This window comes from Polypterus senegalus, chromosome 1 (genome assembly GCF_016835505.1).
Source record: "Polypterus senegalus isolate Bchr_013 chromosome 1, ASM1683550v1, whole genome shotgun sequence".
Classification (NCBI taxonomy): Eukaryota; Metazoa; Chordata; class Cladistia; order Polypteriformes; family Polypteridae; genus Polypterus; species Polypterus senegalus.
Genome location: NC_053154.1, coordinates 324705634 through 324727531, shown reverse-complemented (window position 1 = coordinate 324727531; position 21898 = coordinate 324705634). Strand labels below are relative to the sequence as shown.

General features: G+C 40.5%; 1 protein-coding gene across 2 annotated transcripts in view; it reads left to right on the top strand.

Annotated features, from left to right (window-relative positions):
* LOC120515924 (tolloid-like protein 2) overlaps positions 1–21898 on the top strand; it is a 361663-nt gene that overhangs the window by 259007 nt on the left and 80758 nt on the right. For both annotated transcript variants that reach the window (XM_039737306.1, XM_039737298.1), the window contains 2 exons: positions 2767–2891; positions 17185–17300. In XM_039737306.1, the coding sequence (XP_039593240.1) occupies positions 2767–2891; positions 17185–17300 (241 nt within the window). The remainder of the gene's footprint in view (positions 1–2766; positions 2892–17184; positions 17301–21898) is intronic.

The window sequence follows — 21898 nt, the reverse complement described above, 5'->3', positions numbered from 1 at the left end:
ACTAAATGGAGGAAGGCCCAGGAGGACTCCACTGTTGAAAGAAAAATATTAAAAAGCCAGAATGGAACTTACTAAAATACATCTTGACAAGCCACAATAATTTTTAGAGAACGTCCTTTGGACAGAGGAGACAAGACTGGAGCTTTTTGGCAAGTCACATCAGCTCTAGGTCCACAGATGAAAAGAAAAGAGAATCAGACATACTGTCAAATATGGAGGAGGCTTGGTTATTTTTTGTGGCTGCTTTGCTGCGTCTGACACAGCATTCATTGAGTCTGCGCAGGGAAAAATTAAATGTCAAGACTAACAAGAGATTCTGCAACAAAATGTACTACCCAGTGTCAGAAAGCTCTGTCTCAGTCACAGGTCATGGATCCTCCATCAGGATAAGCAGCCAAACTCCTGCAAAAAGCACCCAAGAATGCTGAAGAACAAAACATGGGACTATTCTGAAGTGGCCTTCTATGAGCCCTTTGAATCCCATCAAACATCTATGGAAAGAAGTAAAACATGCAACCTGGAGAAGACCCCTTCAAACCTGACACAGCTGGAGCAGTTTGCTCAGGTCAGGTGGGACAAACAACCTCTAGACAGGACCAGAAGTCTCATGGAGAACTCCAGGAATCACTCGTTTGCAGTGAATACCCCGAAAGGTTGTGCAATACAATATTTAGGGTCCCATTATTTTTGTCCGTGCCATTTTCATTTGTGTTATTATTTGAAGTATTCTGCTGAACAAAAACTCTGAAGTAGAGTCTGCTTTTTGTTACATACAGAATAAGCAACAGTAGGTGCCAATTAGTTTTTGTCAGATTCAAGTTACTTCAGAGACAGTTGTGGGTTCTTCTCTTTTCATGGAGGAGAACCAACACATTTGTCCACGTCTGTATCTCATTGAAACGTATACAGGAAATGTGCTTTTTCAATTTCAGAAACTGTTTTGCACCAGTTACTTGATGAAATCCTATTTAGTCGCCTATGTTATTAATTATATTCAGATTTGCAGATATATCAAGTTTAACTGCAGATTCATTTAAGTTCAAACTAAAAGTTATATGAGGATAACACAAAAGCAGCAGAGAACTCATAAGACCGTCATTTTTCAGTGATGTTTTTCTATGTACTTGGATCAACTCTGCAAAAAATGTTCACATACCATAAAGAAAGTTTGGCCGATCGACAAGACACGTCGTTGATTTGCCAGTCTGTTGTTTCCTTTAGCGTTAACTGTTGATGGATGTTCCAGTTTTTTTTTCATACAAGTGATAATTTTTTGAACATTTATTTTTAATAACGTAGTCCATTTGAATAGAGAAATCTGTTAAAAACAAAAGTCTGAGCAATTAGACCAAATATATGCCAACCATATACCGATCAGCCACAACATTAAAGCCACTGGCAGGTGAAGTGAACGACATTGATCTTCTTGTGACAATGGCACCTGTAATGGTGTGGGATAGATTAGGCAGCAAGTGAACAGTCCACTCTTGAAGGTGGTGTGCTGGAAGCAGGAAAAATGGGCATGCTTAGGGGTCTGAATGTCTTTAACAAGGGCCAAATTGTGATGGCTAGATGACTGGGTCAGAACATCTCCAAAATGGCACCTCTTGTGTGGTGTTCCTGGTATGTAGTGGTCCAAGGAAGGACAACCAGGGAAACAGCGACAAGGTCATGGACACACGATGTACATGGGCAGCGAAGACTAGCCTGTCTGGTCCAATCCCACAGAAGAGCTACTGTGAAAAAAAAGTGCTGAAAAACCTTAATGCTGGCCATGAGAGAAAGCTGTCAGAACACACAGTGCATCACAGCATTGACGCATATGGGGCTGCATAGAAACCGACTGGTCAGAGTGTACATGCTGTTCCCAGTCCACCACTGAAAGCACCTGCTGTGGGCACTTGAGTGTCAGAACTGGACCATGGAACAATATGGACTGGTCTAATGAATCACACTTTCATTCAGATCAATTGGAGGGCCAAATGTGTGTGCGCATTGTTTACCTGGAAGCAGGATGCACGTTATGAAAGAAGGCAAGCTGGTGAAGTCAGTGTGATTCTCACAGCATTGTTCTGCTGGGAAACCTTGGTTCCTGGCATTCATATGGATGTTACTTTGACACGTACCACCTCCTTAAAGTTTGTTACAGGCCATGTATAACCCTCCATGACAACAGTATTCCCTGGTGGCAGTGGACTGTTTCAGCAGGGTAATGTGCCCTGCCACACTGCAAACATTTTTCAGAATTGGCTTGAAGAAGATGGCAAAAACTTCAGGGTGTTGACATGGCATCCAAATTCCCCAGATCTCAGTCCAATCAAGCATCTGTGGAATGTGCTGGAAAAACAAGTCCGATCCATGGAGGCCCCGCCTCGTAACTTACAGGGTATGCTGTTAATTTTTTCCTTCCAGGTAACACACCTTCAGAGGTCTTGCAGAGGCCATACTTGATGGTTCAAAGGTGTTTTGGCAACACAAGGGGGAACCTACACAATATTATTCAGGTGGTTTAATGTTGTGACTGATCAGTGTATATCTGTACAGGGGATCAGTCTGCCACATTCAAAAGGTGTGCAGGCTATTTGAAGCAGTGCCTCTAAAATGCCATCACAGGAAAGAGTGGCCCTTGCTTTTCACCACTCATTTCTCACTCTGCATGGCCCATGTCCTCTTTACACTGATGTGCATAGCCAGGGCATACTGTTAAGTACAATTGATCTGAAGCACTGTACCTCATGTACTTACTAGCTGCTCTATATTTTACAGGGGGGTCTTCCTGGACACTATTCTTCCCCAAAGAGATGACAATGGTGTCAGACCACCCATTGGACAACGAATCCGACTTAGCCGGGGAGACATTGCCCAAGCAAAAAAACTCTACAAGTGTCCAGGTAAGGGGATTAGAGACAAACTGTCTTGAAGCTTTTAATCAGTTCAATAATACAGTTGGATGATAAGTGAAATGTGTCACCAAAATGAAAGTATCAGGTGGTCTTTTCATGACACCTTGTTTGGAGAGATTTGCCTTAATTTGATTTAATTTGGTGTGCAGTCTCGGGCAAAACTCTACCTATTTAAGGCAGCATATCAACTTGAATAATATTCGTCTTGTATTGATGACCTCAGTTTGTGAGGAAAAACATGTTTTTTCCCTGCATTTGGAAAGATTTTGAAGTCTACAATAAGTTGTCAAGTGGAACACACATTTACATTCTTGCTCCATTTTTCTCACTTTGCATTCTAGAGTAGAAAAATATCCCTGGTTAGCCAAAGGTATATGCCAGATGACTCTCATTTCCTTTTTCTTTTCTGCAAAATAAAAAACATGAACTTATGTATATGGTAAAACATTTGGTTTATTATTTCTGTACAATCCTGGAAACATTGCAGGAATTGTTCAGTTGCCAATATCCTTTTGCAGAGCAATCACTTAGATCCACTTTCAAGTTAATGTGAATCAGTGTGCATTTCCCCCAGTTCCTCCCTACCAGAATTACTTAATGAACAGTGTGAATGTTGGCCCTTTATCTGTTTGTTTTCTGTGTAGTGACTGTGCAATATGCTCTACCCACAGCATTTCAACTCTTTGAGCAGGCTTTCTATCTTAAATAGCAAAACAGAAAATGTATAGCAATACAAATATTGTAGAAGATCACAAAAAATTCTGATGAAAACAGGCCATTCAGTCCAACAATGCTTGCCAGTCCGATCCACTAAAATTCCTCTTAAACAACATGAAGTTGAGTTTTTAGGGTCCCTAAGGTCCTACTGTCTGCCACACGACTTAGTAACTAATTTCATGTGTCAATATTGTAGTTCTCAGTGTGAAGAAAAAACATCCTAACACTTGTGCAAACTCACCCTTAACAAGTTTCCAACTGTGTCCACGTGGCACTATTGAACTAATTTTAAGGTAACAGTCCTACTGTAATGATTCCTTTTTATGATTTTAAACACTAAAGTCATGTCAGCTTCTACTCTTGTTTTGCCTAAATTGAAAAGGTTCAACTATTTCAATCTTCCCTCATAACTTATCTTCTGTAGCACAGGAATCAGCCTAATCGCTCTTCTTTGGACTTTTTCTAGTGCTGCTGTCTTTATTGTAGCCCTCGATAGAAATTAAATTGTGTGTGTGTGTGTCTATAAATATATATATATATATATATATATATATATATATATATATATATATATATATATATATATATATATATAGGGTGGTCCAGATCTAATTATCCAGATCGTCTGAATGACTTTGATTTATGCGGGGATGATTCCAGTTCGATTCTTCATGTCATCAGCTCACACACTTCTCAATGGTCCAGGATTTCTCGGGTGATTTTCTATGTAATAAACTTAATAAGTTATAGTGTAATGAAAATTGCATAATTAGATCTGAACCATCATATAATATAGTGTGTGTGTGTATTAACATTTGAATTACCAGAGTCTACGAAAAAACTCGTAGATCCGGCCCACCTTAAAACCGTTCTCACCTTTCTGCCAGCGTCCTTTGTCCTCTAAATGTGCCGATAAAGACAAGCTGAAAAGACAAGAAAATATAACGATCTAATTAACTGACAGTGCATACCAATTTATAAATTTTATGTTCGTTTGAGGTTAAAAAGAAAAAAAAAATAACACTTTCTCCCCAGCAGGGAATCAAACTTGGGTCTCTGAGGCACGCTGTGAGTCAGCAAATCTTACCGCTAAGCCACGGAAGCTGTTGTATCATTCTTGAACCTTTTGTGAAAGTGTTTATTTGATGTTTGGACTTCATGCTTCACACATTCCATAGTTTATGCCTACATTTTGTAACATCTATTACTAAAATATGAAAACGTTTCTGTTTTAAAAATGTGTTTACACGGATTACTGTAGAAACGGAACACACGTGCAATGCGTGTATTCCAAATAATGATCGATTATTTCCACTCTAAAACTCCACTTCACTCCCAGATAATCAATCAAGGCATGAGCTGGGAGAAGTTCATGCACGTTCTAAGTTGGTGGGGGGATGGAATAGCTGGCTGCTTGCAGCTTGTCTTTATCGGCACATTTAGAGGACAAAGGATGCTGGCAGAGAGGTGAGAACGGTTTTAAGGTGGGCCGGATCTACAAGTTTTTTCTAGTGTTAAGGAAAGAAAACTTATCCTAGTTTGAATCAGGAACCAGGCAGGAGGAAACTTGTCCATTGTGTCTTTTATTTCTCTTCAGCAAATGCTGAAGAGGGAGCATTCATCATAGTAGTCTGTTGGAGAATGATCAAAGTAGCAAAGGCTGAGTTCAGATTTATAGACTACTGAATCAACATAACAGTGCTGAATTAATCCTGACATTTACTCTGATTGATTAAAAGACATAAGATGTTTTTGCAGAGAGCAGAGCTAGCTAAAATTCCCACAATAAAAGTATTGTTAAACAACATTCTTGTTCTTCTTGTATCTCTCAGGTTCAGCTCTTACCCTTGAAATTTATGTGTATGTGTCCAGTCTTTGTTGGGTGCATTACAGCTGCTGATTTTCTTAATCCTACTAGAATATCTTTTGTATGACATTAACCTTCTCCTGGTAGATTCTTGTCTTTGTTGTTCACTTGACCTTTGTATTTTTACACCATGGCGCTATATAGCCTAATATTCTGTTAGCCTTCTTAATGGCCTCTGAACACTGTGTGTAGAATTTGATACTGTGGAGTCCACTATGACTAATTTGTACCTTCTAATGAGGTGTACTTTTAAGTTATAGACCTCCCGTTTTGTATTCATATGTAATATTTCACATTTAATTAAATTTCATGTGCTTCGTTTCATAAGCCTATAAGCTGTCTCAAATCCTTCTGTAATGATTCAATGGATTCTACATTGTTTGCCAGTCCATCTGTCTTGGTATCATCTGCAAACTTAACCAACTTGTTACTAATACTCCTATTCAAATCATTTATTTGTATATTAAAAATAACAGAGGCACCAGCACTGACCCCTGAGGGGCACCATAACCGTCTGTTACGTGTGTCTGAGCCAATTCTGCACTCATCTACAAACAAACCCCGAACTTCTTCTTCTTTTAGTTTATTGCCCAGCTTCTCATGAGGCACCTTATCAATTGCTTTCTGAAAGTCAAAATAAATAATATCATATGCACCACTCTGATCGAATCCTTTTGTTGCTTCCTCACAGAATTCCAGCAATTTAATAAAATATGTTCTCCCCAGTTTTAACCCATGCTGACTGTTCAGTGAAACTCCTGTTCTTGCCATGTACTGCTCCATTCTCTCCTTAATGATTCATTTAATTAATTTAACTCTGATCCACGTTAAGCTTACTGGCATGTAGTTACTTGGATCTTCACTATCCCTCTTTATATATATATTGGGATAATTGTCAAATTCCTTGGAAATTTCACCAGGTGCATTGATTTTCGAACAATAAGTGTGAAAGGGTGTATATATGCACACACTAGCCTCCTTAAGTACTCAAGGATGAATATTATCTGGTCCTTTGTGATCTGTTAGATCTCAGCCTATTTAATCAAAGCAGCACTTCTCCCTCTACAACTTCTAAATGACGTAGTACCTCCTTAGTAGCCCCTGTTACTGCTGGGACATTATCCACTTTGCCACATTTGAAAAGTTAAAAGAAAAATGCCATTTTAGAGTATCTGCTATTTCACTGTCTGTAATTTTTAATACCCCTTGCTATTCCTCATACCCTTCACCTCTTTCTAGGCTGTTTTACTGAAAGAATCTCTTTGGTTCATCTTTTGCCTTATCTGCAATATTCTTCTTTAAAATTGCCTTTTAGGTTGCCGCCATGTTCTCATACAGTATGTCCTATGATTAGAGTTAGAGTTATTAGTCTTCTACGCCTAAGTTAATAGTTTTATACACCTTGAGTTGGCAAAGTTTCCGAATCTTTGGCGAGATAAATGATTAGAGTTCTTAGATGCAGCATTGGTCCAAATCCAATATTGAGAAAGCGCTAGTTTTTACTTGGCTTAAGACCTCTTTTGACCAGTTAAGGTCCCTTTTCTTAAACAGAACTTCAGGTAAGGTTCCTCTTGCAGTTGGGAATGAAGTGCCGGATTATTAAACTGAACTTCTTATATATGGTTCAACAGAAGTGAACTGACTGAAAGTGGCTGCCCTTGTAGTGACCTTCTTCACCCAAGTAGTTTCTTTGACCTTACTGGGTGTGGGTACCATAGGTTGCTTCTGGTCATCCCCTGACATCAAGTTAGTGTTAGGATTTAACCTCCGATTAAGAAACATAATTAGAATAAAAACTAGCAAATTAAAATGCAATGTCTGTCATGTTCTGTAGTATCCAGAAAGACTCTACACGTCTTCCTGAGGAAGAATTTAAGCATCCAATGATATAACTTTTGAAGAGTGAACCTTCAATCCCAGAGTTCATTGTGTGCCAGAACCTTCTTACTATTCAGTAATTGAAATGAGGGGTTAAAACCAAATTGTGCCACAGATCCAGTCTCCATGCTGCTGCCATTAATGTTTTTCTGTGCCGGGCCCCTTCAGAGTAACCATGACCCTGACTGACCATCAGTTTTCAGTTTGCAGTAATGTGCCATGATATACAGTTAAATAAGGAGTCACAAAGAACTGCAGCCAGTGTGCTTGCTTTATTTAGAACCAGAGGTAACACAGATTAGAGCTAAATTGCCATAGCCAAGATGCCAGTGTCAGCCGTCAAACCCTTTGAGCTGCCATGCTGCCCATGGTGCGCCACCTGGTCTCTGAGTCCTTCAAAAGCCCCTGAAGTAATCAAAGGCAGTTTTATTATGAGATAGGTGTGGGCGGACAGCCCAGTACAGAAATAGCAGGAGACTCAATGTCATCTCAAACATGAGTTTTAGGAAGAATTGGCCCTCAGATCTATGTTTAGCTGGACAGCACTATCTTGGGGTATTTGAGCTCTTATTGTTGAAGAGTCCTCAGTCTGTCTTTAGCACATATAATAGTCAAACTGAGCTGCACACGTCTAATTCCTGTGGCCTGTTACTCTCCGTGTTTTATTTTGTGATTTGTATTATTAATATTGCAGAGAAAAGTTTGTATTTCACAGCAGCTTGCATAATTGACAGATTACTGGCTAAAGCAATGGTGGTGTTCTAATGGTGATGTTGGGACATTAAATATTTTTGTTTTAATATTTAGCGGCAGTCAAAATTACACTCCTTTTAAAGTTTTTATTTTTGATGGAATTATCTGGGGAAAAGAAGGTCTTTGTAGAGTGAAACCAATAGGGGCGCCACTGAGCCCCAAACCCCAGACCTAATAATGTCTGACACAGTCACGTTTTTTTTTAATCCAATAAGCACAAAAATAATGAAACACAGTCCAAAAACCACACACGCAATAGAGTTTTTTACTCTCCTTCCGCCTCCAGCCTCCCAACTCCTTTTATACTAAGACCAGAACAGCTTCTGGTGACCTGGCATGGCTTGTGGGGAGTACTTCTGGGTTGTGTGAGAATCAGGATAGTCCTCTCCCAACAGCTTCTTTTTGCGGCACACTGGGACCCCCGCAGGGCTGCACGTCCAGACTCGACTTCTAATGAACCCCCGCAGGTGTCCAAGGTGGGATGCCTCCAGTGGACCTCTGCCACCTAACATATGGGGGATGACGTCCAGCTCCTGCGTGTCCAGCCCCTGGAACCTTCCATCTTATCCTGAGGTTATGCTGTCATCCCGCTGGGATGCGTGTCTGTCCTCTGTGGCACTCACCTGCTGCGTTGGCACAAATCTGTCTCTTCAGGTGCACGCACTACCCACTCACTTGTGAAGAAAGTGGAATATAAATACTAATTTCCTTACCATATTGACTTTAATCAAGCCAATTAAATGTTCTATGCCAGGGAATTGGGTTAGCCATAAGTCTTATTGTAATCAGACCAAGGCATTGTGTAAAAGACAAATGTAAATTTGAAAATCACAAATCACATACAGCAGTGATCACACTCTAGGTTTAGGTTTAGGTTTAGTTTATTTATATAGCACATTTACAACAGCCACACGACTGACCAAAGTGCTGTACATTTAGAAACAACAACATAAAATAGAAATATACGATTTAGCCAAAAGAAGCACAGCAGAAACACATAAAAATAATTTGTATAAATATATCTATACATATACATATATCTACACTTACACACATCTAGGTAGGCAAAATAAGGCCTAGTAAGCCAGAGAGAACAGATGTGTTTTTAAAATAGATTTAAAAATAGTCAGACTAGGAGCCATTCGGATTTCAATAGGCAGATCATTCCAAAGACGAGGCCCAATTACAGAGAAAGCACGGTCACCTCTACGCTTTAGTCTGGAGTGTGGAATTAAAAGAAGGTTCTGATCACCGGATCTCAAACTTCTCAGGGGGGTATATTGGTGAAGCAATTCAGATAAATAGATGGGTGCTTGTTGGTGTAGTGTTTTAAAAACAAATAATAAGATTTTAAAATGTATTCTAAATTGAACAGGCAACCAATGAAGGGACTTCAGAAGCGGAGTCACATGATCCATTTTTTTCTTTTTTAAAAGAAATTTAGCAGCTGCGTTCTGGACCAATTGAAGACGGGCAATTTGGGATTTGGAGATGCCATAATAAAGAGAGTTGCAATAGTCGAGGCGAGATGTAATAAAAGCATGTATGGCCATCTCCAGGGTCTTGTCAGTGAGATAAGGTTTAATTTTTGCAAGCGTGCAAGCTGATAAAAGCTCGATCCGATCACGGCAGAGACTTGTTTGTCAAGTTTTAATGAGTCATCTAACAGGACACCCAGATTCCGAACCTGTGAAGACCTGAAAGCTGATAAAGGTCCCAGGTCAAATTCCGGGCCTTCATATGTTCAGAAGGGCCAAAGACTATCACCTCAGTCTTCTCTTCATTTAAGGATAAGAAGTTTTGGGATAGCCAAGATTTAACTTCATCTAAACAAGACAACAAGGCATTCATAGCCAGTGGATCATTTTTCTTAAAAGGTAAATAAATTTGTGTGTCATCAGCATAAAGGTGAAATGATACCCCATGTTTTCTAAAAATAGAGCCTAGAGGTAGCATATACAGAGAAAATAAAGTGGGAGACAACACAGAGCCTTGAGGAAGACCACAGGAGAGAGAGGACGTTGAGGAGGAGAAGTCTCCTAGCCTAACCATGTATTTTCTATCAGATAAAAATGACTGAAACCATTTTAAAACTGTGCCAGAAAGACCCACCCAGGACTCTAGTCTATTCAGTAATATCGAATGATTGATAGTGTCGAAAGCAGCTGATAAATCTAATAGAACAAGGACCACAGAATCCCCCGTATCAGTGGCTAAAAAGATGTCATTTAACACTCTCAAGAGGGCTGATTCGGTGCTGTGGGCCGCCTTGAAACCAGATTGAAAATGCTCAAACAAATTGTTTAAAGCAAGAAAAGATTGAAGTTGGAAAAACACAATCTTTTCCAAAACCTTAGAAAGAAACGGTAGGACCGAGATAGGGCGATAGTTTTTTAAAACTGACAAAACTCTGATGTGGAAATCTACAGTTAATTGAATATAAAAGACTCAGCCTGAAAAATAATTTAAATAAAGTGTAAACCTACCTATTTAAATAAACTTTACTGGGCAGGTTAACAGTAGTTGCAATATGTGAATCAAACCGCTGACCTGATGGCAAAGACTGAAATCCTCAGTGTAGGGGGTGACCTCTGCCAGAGAGGATATTTTATTTTGCAGGTTGCACATGCTCCTTGTAAAACAGGCACCTGTAATGCTGTTGGAAAATTGTGCTTTAACAGGATGCTAAATATGACTTTTGTTTTATTTTAGTTTTATTTAGGTAATGGCTCTTAAGCTGTGTTACCAAGCCTATAACAATGTCTTAGAGCTCACAGACTGACATTCTATAATCAACATGTTCTGTACCGGCAATAGCAAGCAGATACAAATTAGAGTAGATAAACTTTATTAATCCCATGTTGAAAGTCAGAGGCATTCAGCAGCAGAAACATAAAAAACAAGGCTACAGACTCACCAGACAGATAATAAAACCAATCAATTAATTAATAAGTAAATCAATAAATAAAAATAGGTAAATGTATATTTTGCAGATATTTCAAATTGAATTTAACAAGAACATCGGGTGGAAGCATTGAATTGCCTGATAGCAGTGGAGAGACAAGACCCCCAGAGGCGCTTCTTATCACACCATGGTGGCTAAAAGTCTCCAAGACAGCGCCTCCTGGAGGGGATTTCTCATTATGGTGTCCAGGTTTGCTATTATCCTGTTTTCCACAACAGCTTCCAGTGTGTCCAGGGTTCACCCTGTGATGGCGCAGGCTTTCCTGCCTCTTTTGTGCTCCGGTTGCTTCCCCGGGAAACCACAGCATAGAACACCACATTGACCATTATGGACTGATTGAGCGTTTCCAGCAGTTTGCTGCACACATCACAAGACCCGACAGTCTCCTTAGCGAGTCCAGTTTGGTCTGGCCCTTTATGTCCAGTGCCGCTGTGTTGTCAGACCAGTCCAGTTTGTTGTTTATATGGACCCCCTGGTACTTGTAGCTCTGCACCACTTCCACTTCCTCCCCCTGAATGGTAACAGGTCTCAGAGGCTTCTTGGCACGTCCACCACCAGCTCTTTTGTCTTGGTGATGTTGAGTTGCAAATTGTTGTCCCTGCACCACAAGAATAAATAAAGCTGCCAGAGTGGTTCTTCAGAGCGATGCTATAGTGGGAACCATTTTTGAACCTTATCTGCATGAAGGTTCCAGAAAGAACCTTTAATTATTTAGATCAGTAACAGGCTCAATAGAGTAAATGACCATGACTTGATGGTCAAAGATTTCTAAAATACCAATGGCTCCTGTTTTAAAAGGACTCTTGCTGCATACATTACCAAATGTAATCTTCAGGTTTTCTTAATCTGTTGTCACAAAAAGACTCCAGACAGTCAAAAAGGTTTGGGGCGGCCACCTGTATTTTATGATCCTGGCTGCAAAAGTTTGAAATGATTGAGTAGTTTACAAGACTGAGTCCAAAACAGAACTGAATATGTGGAGGTAAGATGGCGGTTTTAAGGGCTGGTGGAGGAAATGATGTCATCAGAGGGACCAGAAGTTACATCAACAGATGCACCAGGACTGAAAGTGACGTCATCAGAGGCACCAGAAGTGATGTCATCAGAGGCCCTGGAACCTGGCGGGATTTCCCAGGAATCGTCAGCAAGGACCTGAGAGAGACAGTCAGCACACTCCGCCACCCCCTGGTCTGATGTAGTATTACAATTAACCGAGCCCTTTAGCTGCTTCCTAATTGCACGTGTGTGGCAGTGTTAATGCCATGCTAGGTAGCCAATCTTGAGGATAAAGCACAAAGTGCCTGCTTCATATGCAAAGAACCCTTTCCAGAATTAAATGGTGATTTGTCAAGCAATAGTGTTACGAGGAACCACCCATCCCAGTAAAGAACTATAAAGTGCCACTAGGATTTTTAGGATTGCATAAGGCTGGCTGCAGTGCTGCTACCCACTGCACCACCATGTTGCCCAACTTCCAATCTTATTAATATTTAATAAATATTGTAAAGAACCCTTTTTTATTTTCAGAGTCAAATGATTCAACACAGTTTGCCTGAACACACAATTAAATATGTTACATTTTACACGTTTGTCTATTGCTATGCACAGGTTGTGCAATTTGATTAAGTACTGTAAATCGAGCTCAAAGCTGGAACTAAGTGACATGAAAAGTTCAGAATGGGCTAATGTTGTGTTGCTGCAGAGTTTTTAATGGAGCTGTCCATTCAGTGAAATAATGAAGGCTCTCATTTGAACTCAGTGTGAGCTTTCTTACTGTATATTCTCATTCTGCTTTCTTAGAGGGACGCTCTTTTTTAGTGGGCGCAGCACAGGCTAAATGAGGGCCTCATCAAGATTTTACATGCTGAGTCACAAGAGCCATTTAGACTTAACAAACGCCCAGCAGTCACAATCCCAACAGCTGCTGTTCTTGACATCTGAAGTCCCCCTTGGAGTTACAGTTTTCACACGTGATGTTTGGCTTCTTTTAAAGTCTACTTTGAGGCCATGCTATTAAGAAGTGAAGCTTGTTTAGGCACTAATTGCTTTTCCTCGAAAATAATTTTTAGACGGCAGGCAGCAGGAAGCCTGACATGGCACATATTGAACCGCACTGTTTAACATAATGTCATGGAGAGGCTGACGGGGTACCATACGGGAGGCCTCCTGAGGTCTTACATGCTCACAGCATTACTCTCGGACTAGACTGCTCATTTTAGGGGATTGATCAATGAAGCTTACTTAAACCAAGGAAAGGCTCAGCTGTGCCGGATTTAATAAGGTGATTGCTCACTTGGTATTTCTGTACGCCCAGAAAAATATCATAAAACCAGCCAGCCAGCCAGCAGAGTTCACCCTTAAACACTGGATTTTAGTTACTAGACAAAAATAAACAGTTCAAAAGCAACACATGTAGTAGAAGTAACTTATCTAGATATTTGAAAGTTAGTTTTTAATTTTCATACTTGCCTGGATTAGCAGAGCCCCAGAATTCTCTTAAGGTCATCTCACAGTCATGTCAAATGTGGCAAGCGAAACAGATTACACTTATTACAGAGTTGAGTACCTCCATGTTAACCGTCTGGAAGGACACGGCTGCTTCTCTATCAGGCTCCTCTTTCAATCTGATCACATGACTGCAAAAGAAAGGGTGTCATTGGCTGATTCTAATCTTGCATGTACTTCCAGCTCTCTTACTGGGCACATCTTTCTGTGGCGACTCAAGTTTACTGTTGAAAGAAGACAAGAACCTCTCCTGAGTTATCTGGAGTTTTTCACATCCACCCTCAGTCATTACAGGAAAGAAGAATTTGTAATAAAATGAAACATACAAGGAGTTGTTAAACAAAGGAAAAAACAGAGTAACAGTTTTTCTTTTTTATCATCCCTCCTTGTATCTGTTATAATGAGTTATTTTCTTTTATTTTTCCTGATTTTTCTATACACATGCTCCCAACCCCGTCTCTGTAATTATTGGGTACACACACTAGTACTTCAGAGGGTGTAGTAACACAGTCTGCTCCAACTTTGCTTTACCTCTTTAAGGGCTGAATATTTTTTTCCAAACAACACAGTCTTCTCAAGCACAAAAAGCAATGGTTTCACGCATAAATCACACATCAGTGGAGGTCCTCCCAGGTCATAGGTGTGCCAGCACCATGATCAGCTGGGAATCAGTTAGCTGATGCTGGTACCTCACATTCATTTTCAGTTACTTACATTAGTCAGAGTCAAGGCCGGGAAATTTCCCGGGTGAAGCCGTTGACACAGCTAGTGTACAGTATTTACATTTACCATATGAATCTATCGGCAGGTTACCTTGAATCCATTGAATCATCTCAGAAGGACTTGAACAGCATACAGGCTTGGGTAGATTTGTGGCAGAGGAAATTTAATGTCAGTAAATGTAAAATATTACACACAGGAAGTAAAAAAGGGTTTAGGAGTCATAGTGGACTCTATACTATCAACTGCCAGACAGTGTTCAGAAGCCATTAAGAAGGCTAACAGGATGTCAGGTTATATGGCGCCCTGATGTGTGGAGTACAAGGAGGTTATGCTTAAGTTTTATAACACAATACAGAGATCTCACCTGCAGTACTGCATGCAGTTTTGGTCTCCATTTGTGATGAGCAAACCATGCAGAGTTCGTTTCACTCTGAGTTTGGCAAAATCATGGAAATGTTCGGGAACTTTGTTGAACTCCACAAAATGTATTGAAGTCGATAGATAAGGAGGAAGTGAGGTAGTTTTGAGTGGATTTTAATGGTGAAATGGTATTTTAAGTGTTCCAGAGGGCTAGGGAAGTATCTGTCAACTGTGCTGGACCAATTATCGTGGTCAAAAATGTGACTTGAACTGTGAGACAGCAGAGCTAACCATTTTGCCACCCTGCCCAAAAACCATAAAAGACTCAAACAGAACACTAGCTATAAACAAAACTAAACAAATATCCACAAACTAGCAATAAGCAAAATATATATATCATTGCACTCACAAAGTTCCAGTTGTGGGACATGCATTGTCTGTGCCACGAAGCAGCAGCATGGATTTGGCTCCTTCCATTATTTGAACTTGAGGCTCCAGACACAGCTGGAATGTCTTTTTAGTTACAGCTGCATGCATAATTAGCCATGTGGTGCTGTGCGAGAGACTGTGGGATCTTTGATATATGTCTGGTGGCAGCACTCATAACATTTTATTATGGTCAGTTAATGTAATCCTCAAAATACTGCAATTTATTATTTATTTTTATTTTTTTAATGCGTGCAGCATACATATCGGCTGGATCAAGATAAAATAATCGGGCAGCAATCTTACAGCACGCGAGCATAAACGTTCTGCTATTGGCTGTGAAAAATGCGTTGTTGAATTTTGCTAATCAACACACATCAACGTTCTACAAAAGCGACATAACAGCACTAGAGAAAGTCCAGAGATGAACAACTAGGCTGAGTCCAGAACTTCAGGAGATGAGTTATGAGGAGAGATTGAAGGAGTTGAGGCTTTTCAGTTTAAGCAAATTGTGATTAAGAGGTAACATGATTGAAGCTTTGAAAATTATGATGGAAATTAGTCCAGTGGATCAAGATTGTGACTTTAAAGTTAATTCATCATGAGTACAGGGACAAAGTTGGAAGCTTGTTCAGGGTAAATTTCACACAAACATCAGGAAGTTGTTCTTCACACAGAGAACCACAGACACTTGGACTAAGCAACCTAGTGTGGTAGACAGGAGAACTTTAGGGACTTTCAAAACTCAACTTGATGGTTTATTTTTGAAGAATTAAGTGGATAGGACTGGCGAGCTTTGTTGGGATAAATGGCCTCCTCTCGTCTAGATTGATCTAATGCTCTAATTAATTGTTTTCATGTGGATAAAACCTGTTTTTGAAAAGGGAGTTTGCCCTTTCTTGAAGGCAAAATAAGCATTTCTAACTCAATAACACATAATAGCTGCACTGCATTATTTCTAGGCAAGCTTTGTTGGGCTCAATGGCCTGTTCTTGTCTCGATTTCTCTAATGTTCTATCTTTTTTAGCCATTGCTGAACACGATTTGATTACTTTCAGAGTAAATTTGACGTATCGTGAGCAAAATAAGTAATCTTGATCAAATCTGCCAGACACATTGCAATCAATGAATGCAAAAATCCTATTTAGTCAGTCATTGTCCAACCCGCTATATCCTAACCACAGGGTCACGGAGGGTCTGCTGGAGCCAATCCCAGCCAGCACAGGGCACAAGGCAGGAACAAACCCCAGGCAGGGTGCCAGCCCACCGCAGGACACACACACACCAAGCACACACTAAGGACAACTTAGAATCGCCAATGCACCTAACCTGCATGTCTTTGGACTGTGGGGGGAAACCGGAGCACCTGGAGGAAACCCACACAGACATGAGGAGAAAATGGAAACTCCACACAGGGAGGATGCGGGAAGTGAACCCAGGTCTCCTAACTACGAGGCAGCAGTGCTACCCACTGTGCCACCGTGCTGCCCAAAAATCCTATTTATTTTGAACAAAACAATTTCATGCATTTCCATTTTACATAGTATTTCTTCCATTTTTTAATTGAACCTAAGGGGGCGTCTCACTTAAAATACATTTTAATTAAAAATATCAAGAAAATTAAAGCTTCATAAATTGTGATTCAGTGCATTTGTAATGTTTCCAATGGAATTCTGCTGTTGTTTCACCATCATAAAACATTTTTCCAGCAAGGTTTTGGGAATTAAAATGTCGATGGTGTGTGTAGTGTTTTTGGTTAATGGAGATTGTGAAATCACCAGCAGGAGCAGCAGTCATTCACCTACAGTGATAAGTCATCCACATTCACTGTACTGTACTTGGTGAATGCTTAGACCAAGTTTAAATCAAATCAGAAGTGATGCTTTATTTTTTATAAATCTGGACAGTCACCCAGAAGTACTGGCAACACAAATGCTATTTGAACCTTGGACCAGATTTTTTACTTCAACACTTGAAACAGATGAAACATACTGAAGGAAGATTAATGCCGTAAAGAAAGCCATTTGTATTGTGTAAAAACAAGACTGCATGTATAGGTCCAAGCTAATGTCACCTTTTAATTACAGCATGTGGAGAAACTCTTCAGGACACAACAGGGAACTTCTCAGCTCCAGGATTTCCAAATGGATATCCATCATACTCACACTGTGTGTGGAGAATTTCTGTGACTCCTGGAGAAAAGGTAGGCTTTCACACCTTTTATTTTTTGACTGCCCTGGTAGGAAATTGTTGCTATGCTTTCTCACATCACTATTAAAATGAGACCAAATTGTTCTGGGGTGTGTTTCCCATCCCATCTTAGTGAATAGTGAACAAGGTAACGAACAGCATAGTTAAAAACAAATCAGTTTTTACAAGTATCTCCTGAAGCCCTTCATGATTCGACATTCAACAAGTAAGATTAACTCTTTTAGGGCTAATGTCAACTTTTGTCAACAGCAGGGCTCGAGGTTGGATGTTGACTTTAGTTAACATCCTGGGGAAGAGGGTAATAATCAGTTGTAGACGTCGACAAAACTCACCATCACGTTACGGTAGACCACCTTTGCTAGGAGGACAGTTAGACTCATTGACTTGACATCGAATCCCTGTGTGTGTGTGTGTATGAGGAGCGTAGAGTGAACAACATCTAGAATGGCATTGATGTCGAATAAAAAAGCAAAGCGATTGTGCAAAGCAAAATACTCTTTGGGCATTATTAATTTTTTTTTGCTTTATGCATATTATTGCTATGTCAGACGGACTTATCAAACTCCGATTTTGATGCAAGTGATCTGGAAATCAAAAATGAAAGGCAGGTAGCTGTTTCCTTTCTGGGAAGTGCCTTTCAGAATATAAATGGTTAGACAAACAGGTATGTAGTAAGTATGTAAGCTGTGTTACAGATGATCTTAGAAAGCTAATGTTTAATGTTAGTTAGTTTAGGGAACAATATTCAGACCCGGGAGAAAAATGAAAAAATAATTAGCCCTGAAAGAGTTAAAGTACTTTTTTGTTGGCTTCTCTTCCGCATCAGTGTCAGAAATGCACAGAATGTCAATCCCAAAAATGTCAATTGTCAAATTATTAATACTGTCATACCATACATGTGCAAATGTAAAAAAATGCAACAAAATAATTAACCCTTTTGGCCCTGACATCCTATCATCCATCCATCCTGTTATATCCTAACTACAGGGTCACGGGGGTCTGCTGGAACCAATCCCAGCCAACACAGGGCACAAGGCAGGAAACAAACCCCGGGCAGGGCGCCAGCCCACCACAGGGCACACACACACCCACATACCAAACACACACTAGGGACAATTTAGAATCACCAATGCACCTAACCTGCATGTCTTTGAACTGTTGGAGGAAACCGGAGTACCCGGAGGAAACCCACGCAGACACGGGGAGAACATGCAAACTCCACGCAGGGAGGACACAGGAAGCGAACTCGGGTCTCCTAACTGCAAGGCAGCAGTGCTACCCACTGCGCCATCGTGCCGCCCCATCCTATCACTAGTACATAAATATGCAGCCGTTATACTAAAGCACAGGTATATTTGCAACTGTTGGAAATGGGCATGCTACTATTAGTGCAAACTGGAGAGACTGGCATACAGTCCGCGAAACACGGAAGTAAAAATGGACGTTTCTGGACTGTGCACACCACTTTCAGTTTTATTTCCTCAAGAAGACTGAAGTATTTGGCAGCTATTGTATAATAATATTACTATTTTTTTTTTTTTTCATTTTTGAGCTTCTTAGACACCCCAAGGGTAGAATATCTCACAAAATAATTTTTGCCATAAAAACAGAAAATCCAGAGCTGAAAGGGTTCAAACATGCGAAAAAACAAGATAAAACAAAATGTAAACTAATGGGTAAAAATCTTATTTATTATATACATATTATTTGAAAATCAATGAATGGGTTCAAAATGTTACTTGGCTTCCTTGCTAAAAAGAACAACGACAATCGGCAATAGGAAAAGAAAGCAAAACTTCACAAAATAAGAGTTAAAACTTACTTATAGAGAAGGGGCAAGTGTTTTTTTTTTTTGAAGGCTTGTGGAAGCCCTCAAGGACTCGTGCAGGAACCGGAATCGCATCTTCCACATGTCCAGAGCACACTCTATGACACTCCGTGTGCTTTGGTGTGCAGTGCTCTACCTCTCCACAGCCACGGTTTGGGGGTTCAACACTGGAGGTAGCAGGTATTCACGACAACAGCCACCAGAAAATGGACCAGATTCAAGTATCATGTGAACTCCCAGGCTGCTTGGCCACAATGTCTGATAAAAGTCCATGATGGTCAGTTGCATATCATCTGCAAACAGCAGATCACCTCAGCAATAGCAGAATTACAAAAGAAGAGCTTCTGTAGTTCACCTCTGTGTTCAAATTCCAAGATCTCACTGGCAATCGGAAGGTTGCTGGTTCGATTCCCGTAAAGGCCAAAAGAGACTCTGCTCTGTTGGGCCCTTGAGCAAGGTCCTTAACCTGCAATTGCTGAGTGCTTTGAGTAGTGAGAAAAGCGCTATCTAAATGTAAAGAATTATTATTATTATTAAACAAAGACATCCTGAGTTTCAACAGCTTTCCCACCGATGAGTGAAGGAAATGGATCCAAACAATCAAAAGAGAATATTTTGCATGCCATGGTAGCACTTTTGTTTGTAGCTGGCTCTTTAAATCTGATGAGTACATCAGGTTTACACACAGCCTTAAGACTGATCTTCTTCTTCTTTCGACTGCCCACATTTAGGGGTCACCACAGCAGATCATCTCTCCCTGTCTTTGACATCATTTTCTGCCACACCGACTGCCTTCATGTCCACCTTCACCACATCCATAAACCTCCTCTTTGGCCTTCCTCTTCTCCTGTTGCCTGGCAGTTCCATCCTCAACATTCTTTTTCCTGATGTACCCATCATCTCTCCTCTGCATGTGCCCAAACCATTTTAATCAAACCTCTCTCACTTGATCACCAAACTGTTGTGCAGTGCCTGTGTTGCCCCTCTAATATACTCATTCCCCATCCTGTCTACCTTCATTACTTGGAGTGAAAATTATAGCATCTTCACCTCCACCTCTTCCAGCTGTGCCTCCTGTCTTTTCATCAGAGCCACCGTCACCAAACCATTCAGCATAGCTGGTCTCACTATCGTTTTATAGACCTTTCCTTTTACTCTTGCAGTTACTCTCCTATCACAAGTCACTCCTGACACTCCTCTCCACCCAGTCCACTCTACCTGCACTCTCTTCTTCATCTTTCTGCCACATTCTCTTTTGCTTTGGACCGTTGAAGTATTTAAATTTGTCTACCTTCACCACCTTTGCTCCTTGCAGTCGCACCCTTCCACCATCTTCTCTGTCATGCATGCACATGTACTTCATCTTACTTTTAATGACTCTCAATCCCCTTTTCTCCAGTGTGTACCTCCACCTCTCCAGGTTTGCATCAACCTATTGTTGACTCTCACCACAGATCACAATGTCATCCGCAAACATCTGTAATAAGGAAGGACACCAGACATTGCAAAGGTTTGGGGCAGCCACCCGTATAATGTGTTCCTGGCTGCAAAAGGTTTTAGAGCGAGTAGTGTTTACAAGACAGAGTCCAAAACAGAACTAAAATCCAGAGAAAGGAACTGAGGTTTTATAGGGAGTCTGGGGGAAGTGATGTCATCCTCAGGGCCAGGACCGGAAATGATGTCATCCTTGGGGTTGGAAGTGATGTGTCCCCTGCTGAGGTAGTGGCTCCTGGTGGGATTTCCCAAGAAAGGTCTGCAGGAGACTTAGAAAAAGAGTTAGTGCATCCTGCTGCCCCCCCAGGCAGATATGTTACTACCATTTGTTAAGCCCTTCAGCCCCTATTCACACATGTGTGACACATCATAGTCCACGGAGACACCAGTGTGACCTCATCTGTGAACATGTCCATCATTATTGCAATCAGGAAAGGGCTCAGAGCCGATCCTTGATGCCATCCCACTCTCACCTTGAACCAGGCAGTCATTCCTACCGCACACTTCACCGCAGTCGCACTATCCTCATACTGTACATATCGTGCACCACCCTCACATACTGTACTGCTGCTCTCAACTTCCTCATACAGTACAACTCCTCTCTTGGCACCTTGTCATACACTTTCTCAAAGTCCACAAACACGCAATGCAATTCCTTCGGACCTTCTTCTCTATCTACACTCTTAAAGGAAATCTTGCATCTGTAGTACTATTTCCTGGCATGAAGTCACATTGCTGCTCACAGATCGCCTCCTCTCCTCTCAGGCTGGCATCCATCACTGTTTCCCTTAAGATTTACGCCTTTTTAACTGGAACGACTTTGGTGTCACACTGACATGGGAATCAGCTTTTGAAAGGGAAAATGCTTGTACAGCTGGTCCCTTCCCAAACAGAACAAGACAATGCAACAACATGTCAATCTGAGCAGTATACATAACTTAGAATTAACTGTCATGAGATAAGACAATTTTTTTGTTCTAATAGTATGAACTATAAGTTTAAATGCTCTATATCAGTGTGTTCTGTGGCAGAAACTTAATAACTCACATGCAGCAAACATAAACATTTGAAAACAATGTAAATATAGGTGGTCAATAGGGAGACATCAAATATGGATATTTTATAAGATTATGGATAATTTACCTTGTCCATTTATATTACAGTATTGACATGTGTCGAAACAGAGTGAGATAACAATAGATTATTATATAAAAGTATTGTCATTTCTACATGCTGTGACCAAAATCTATGAAAATGTGCATTGTACA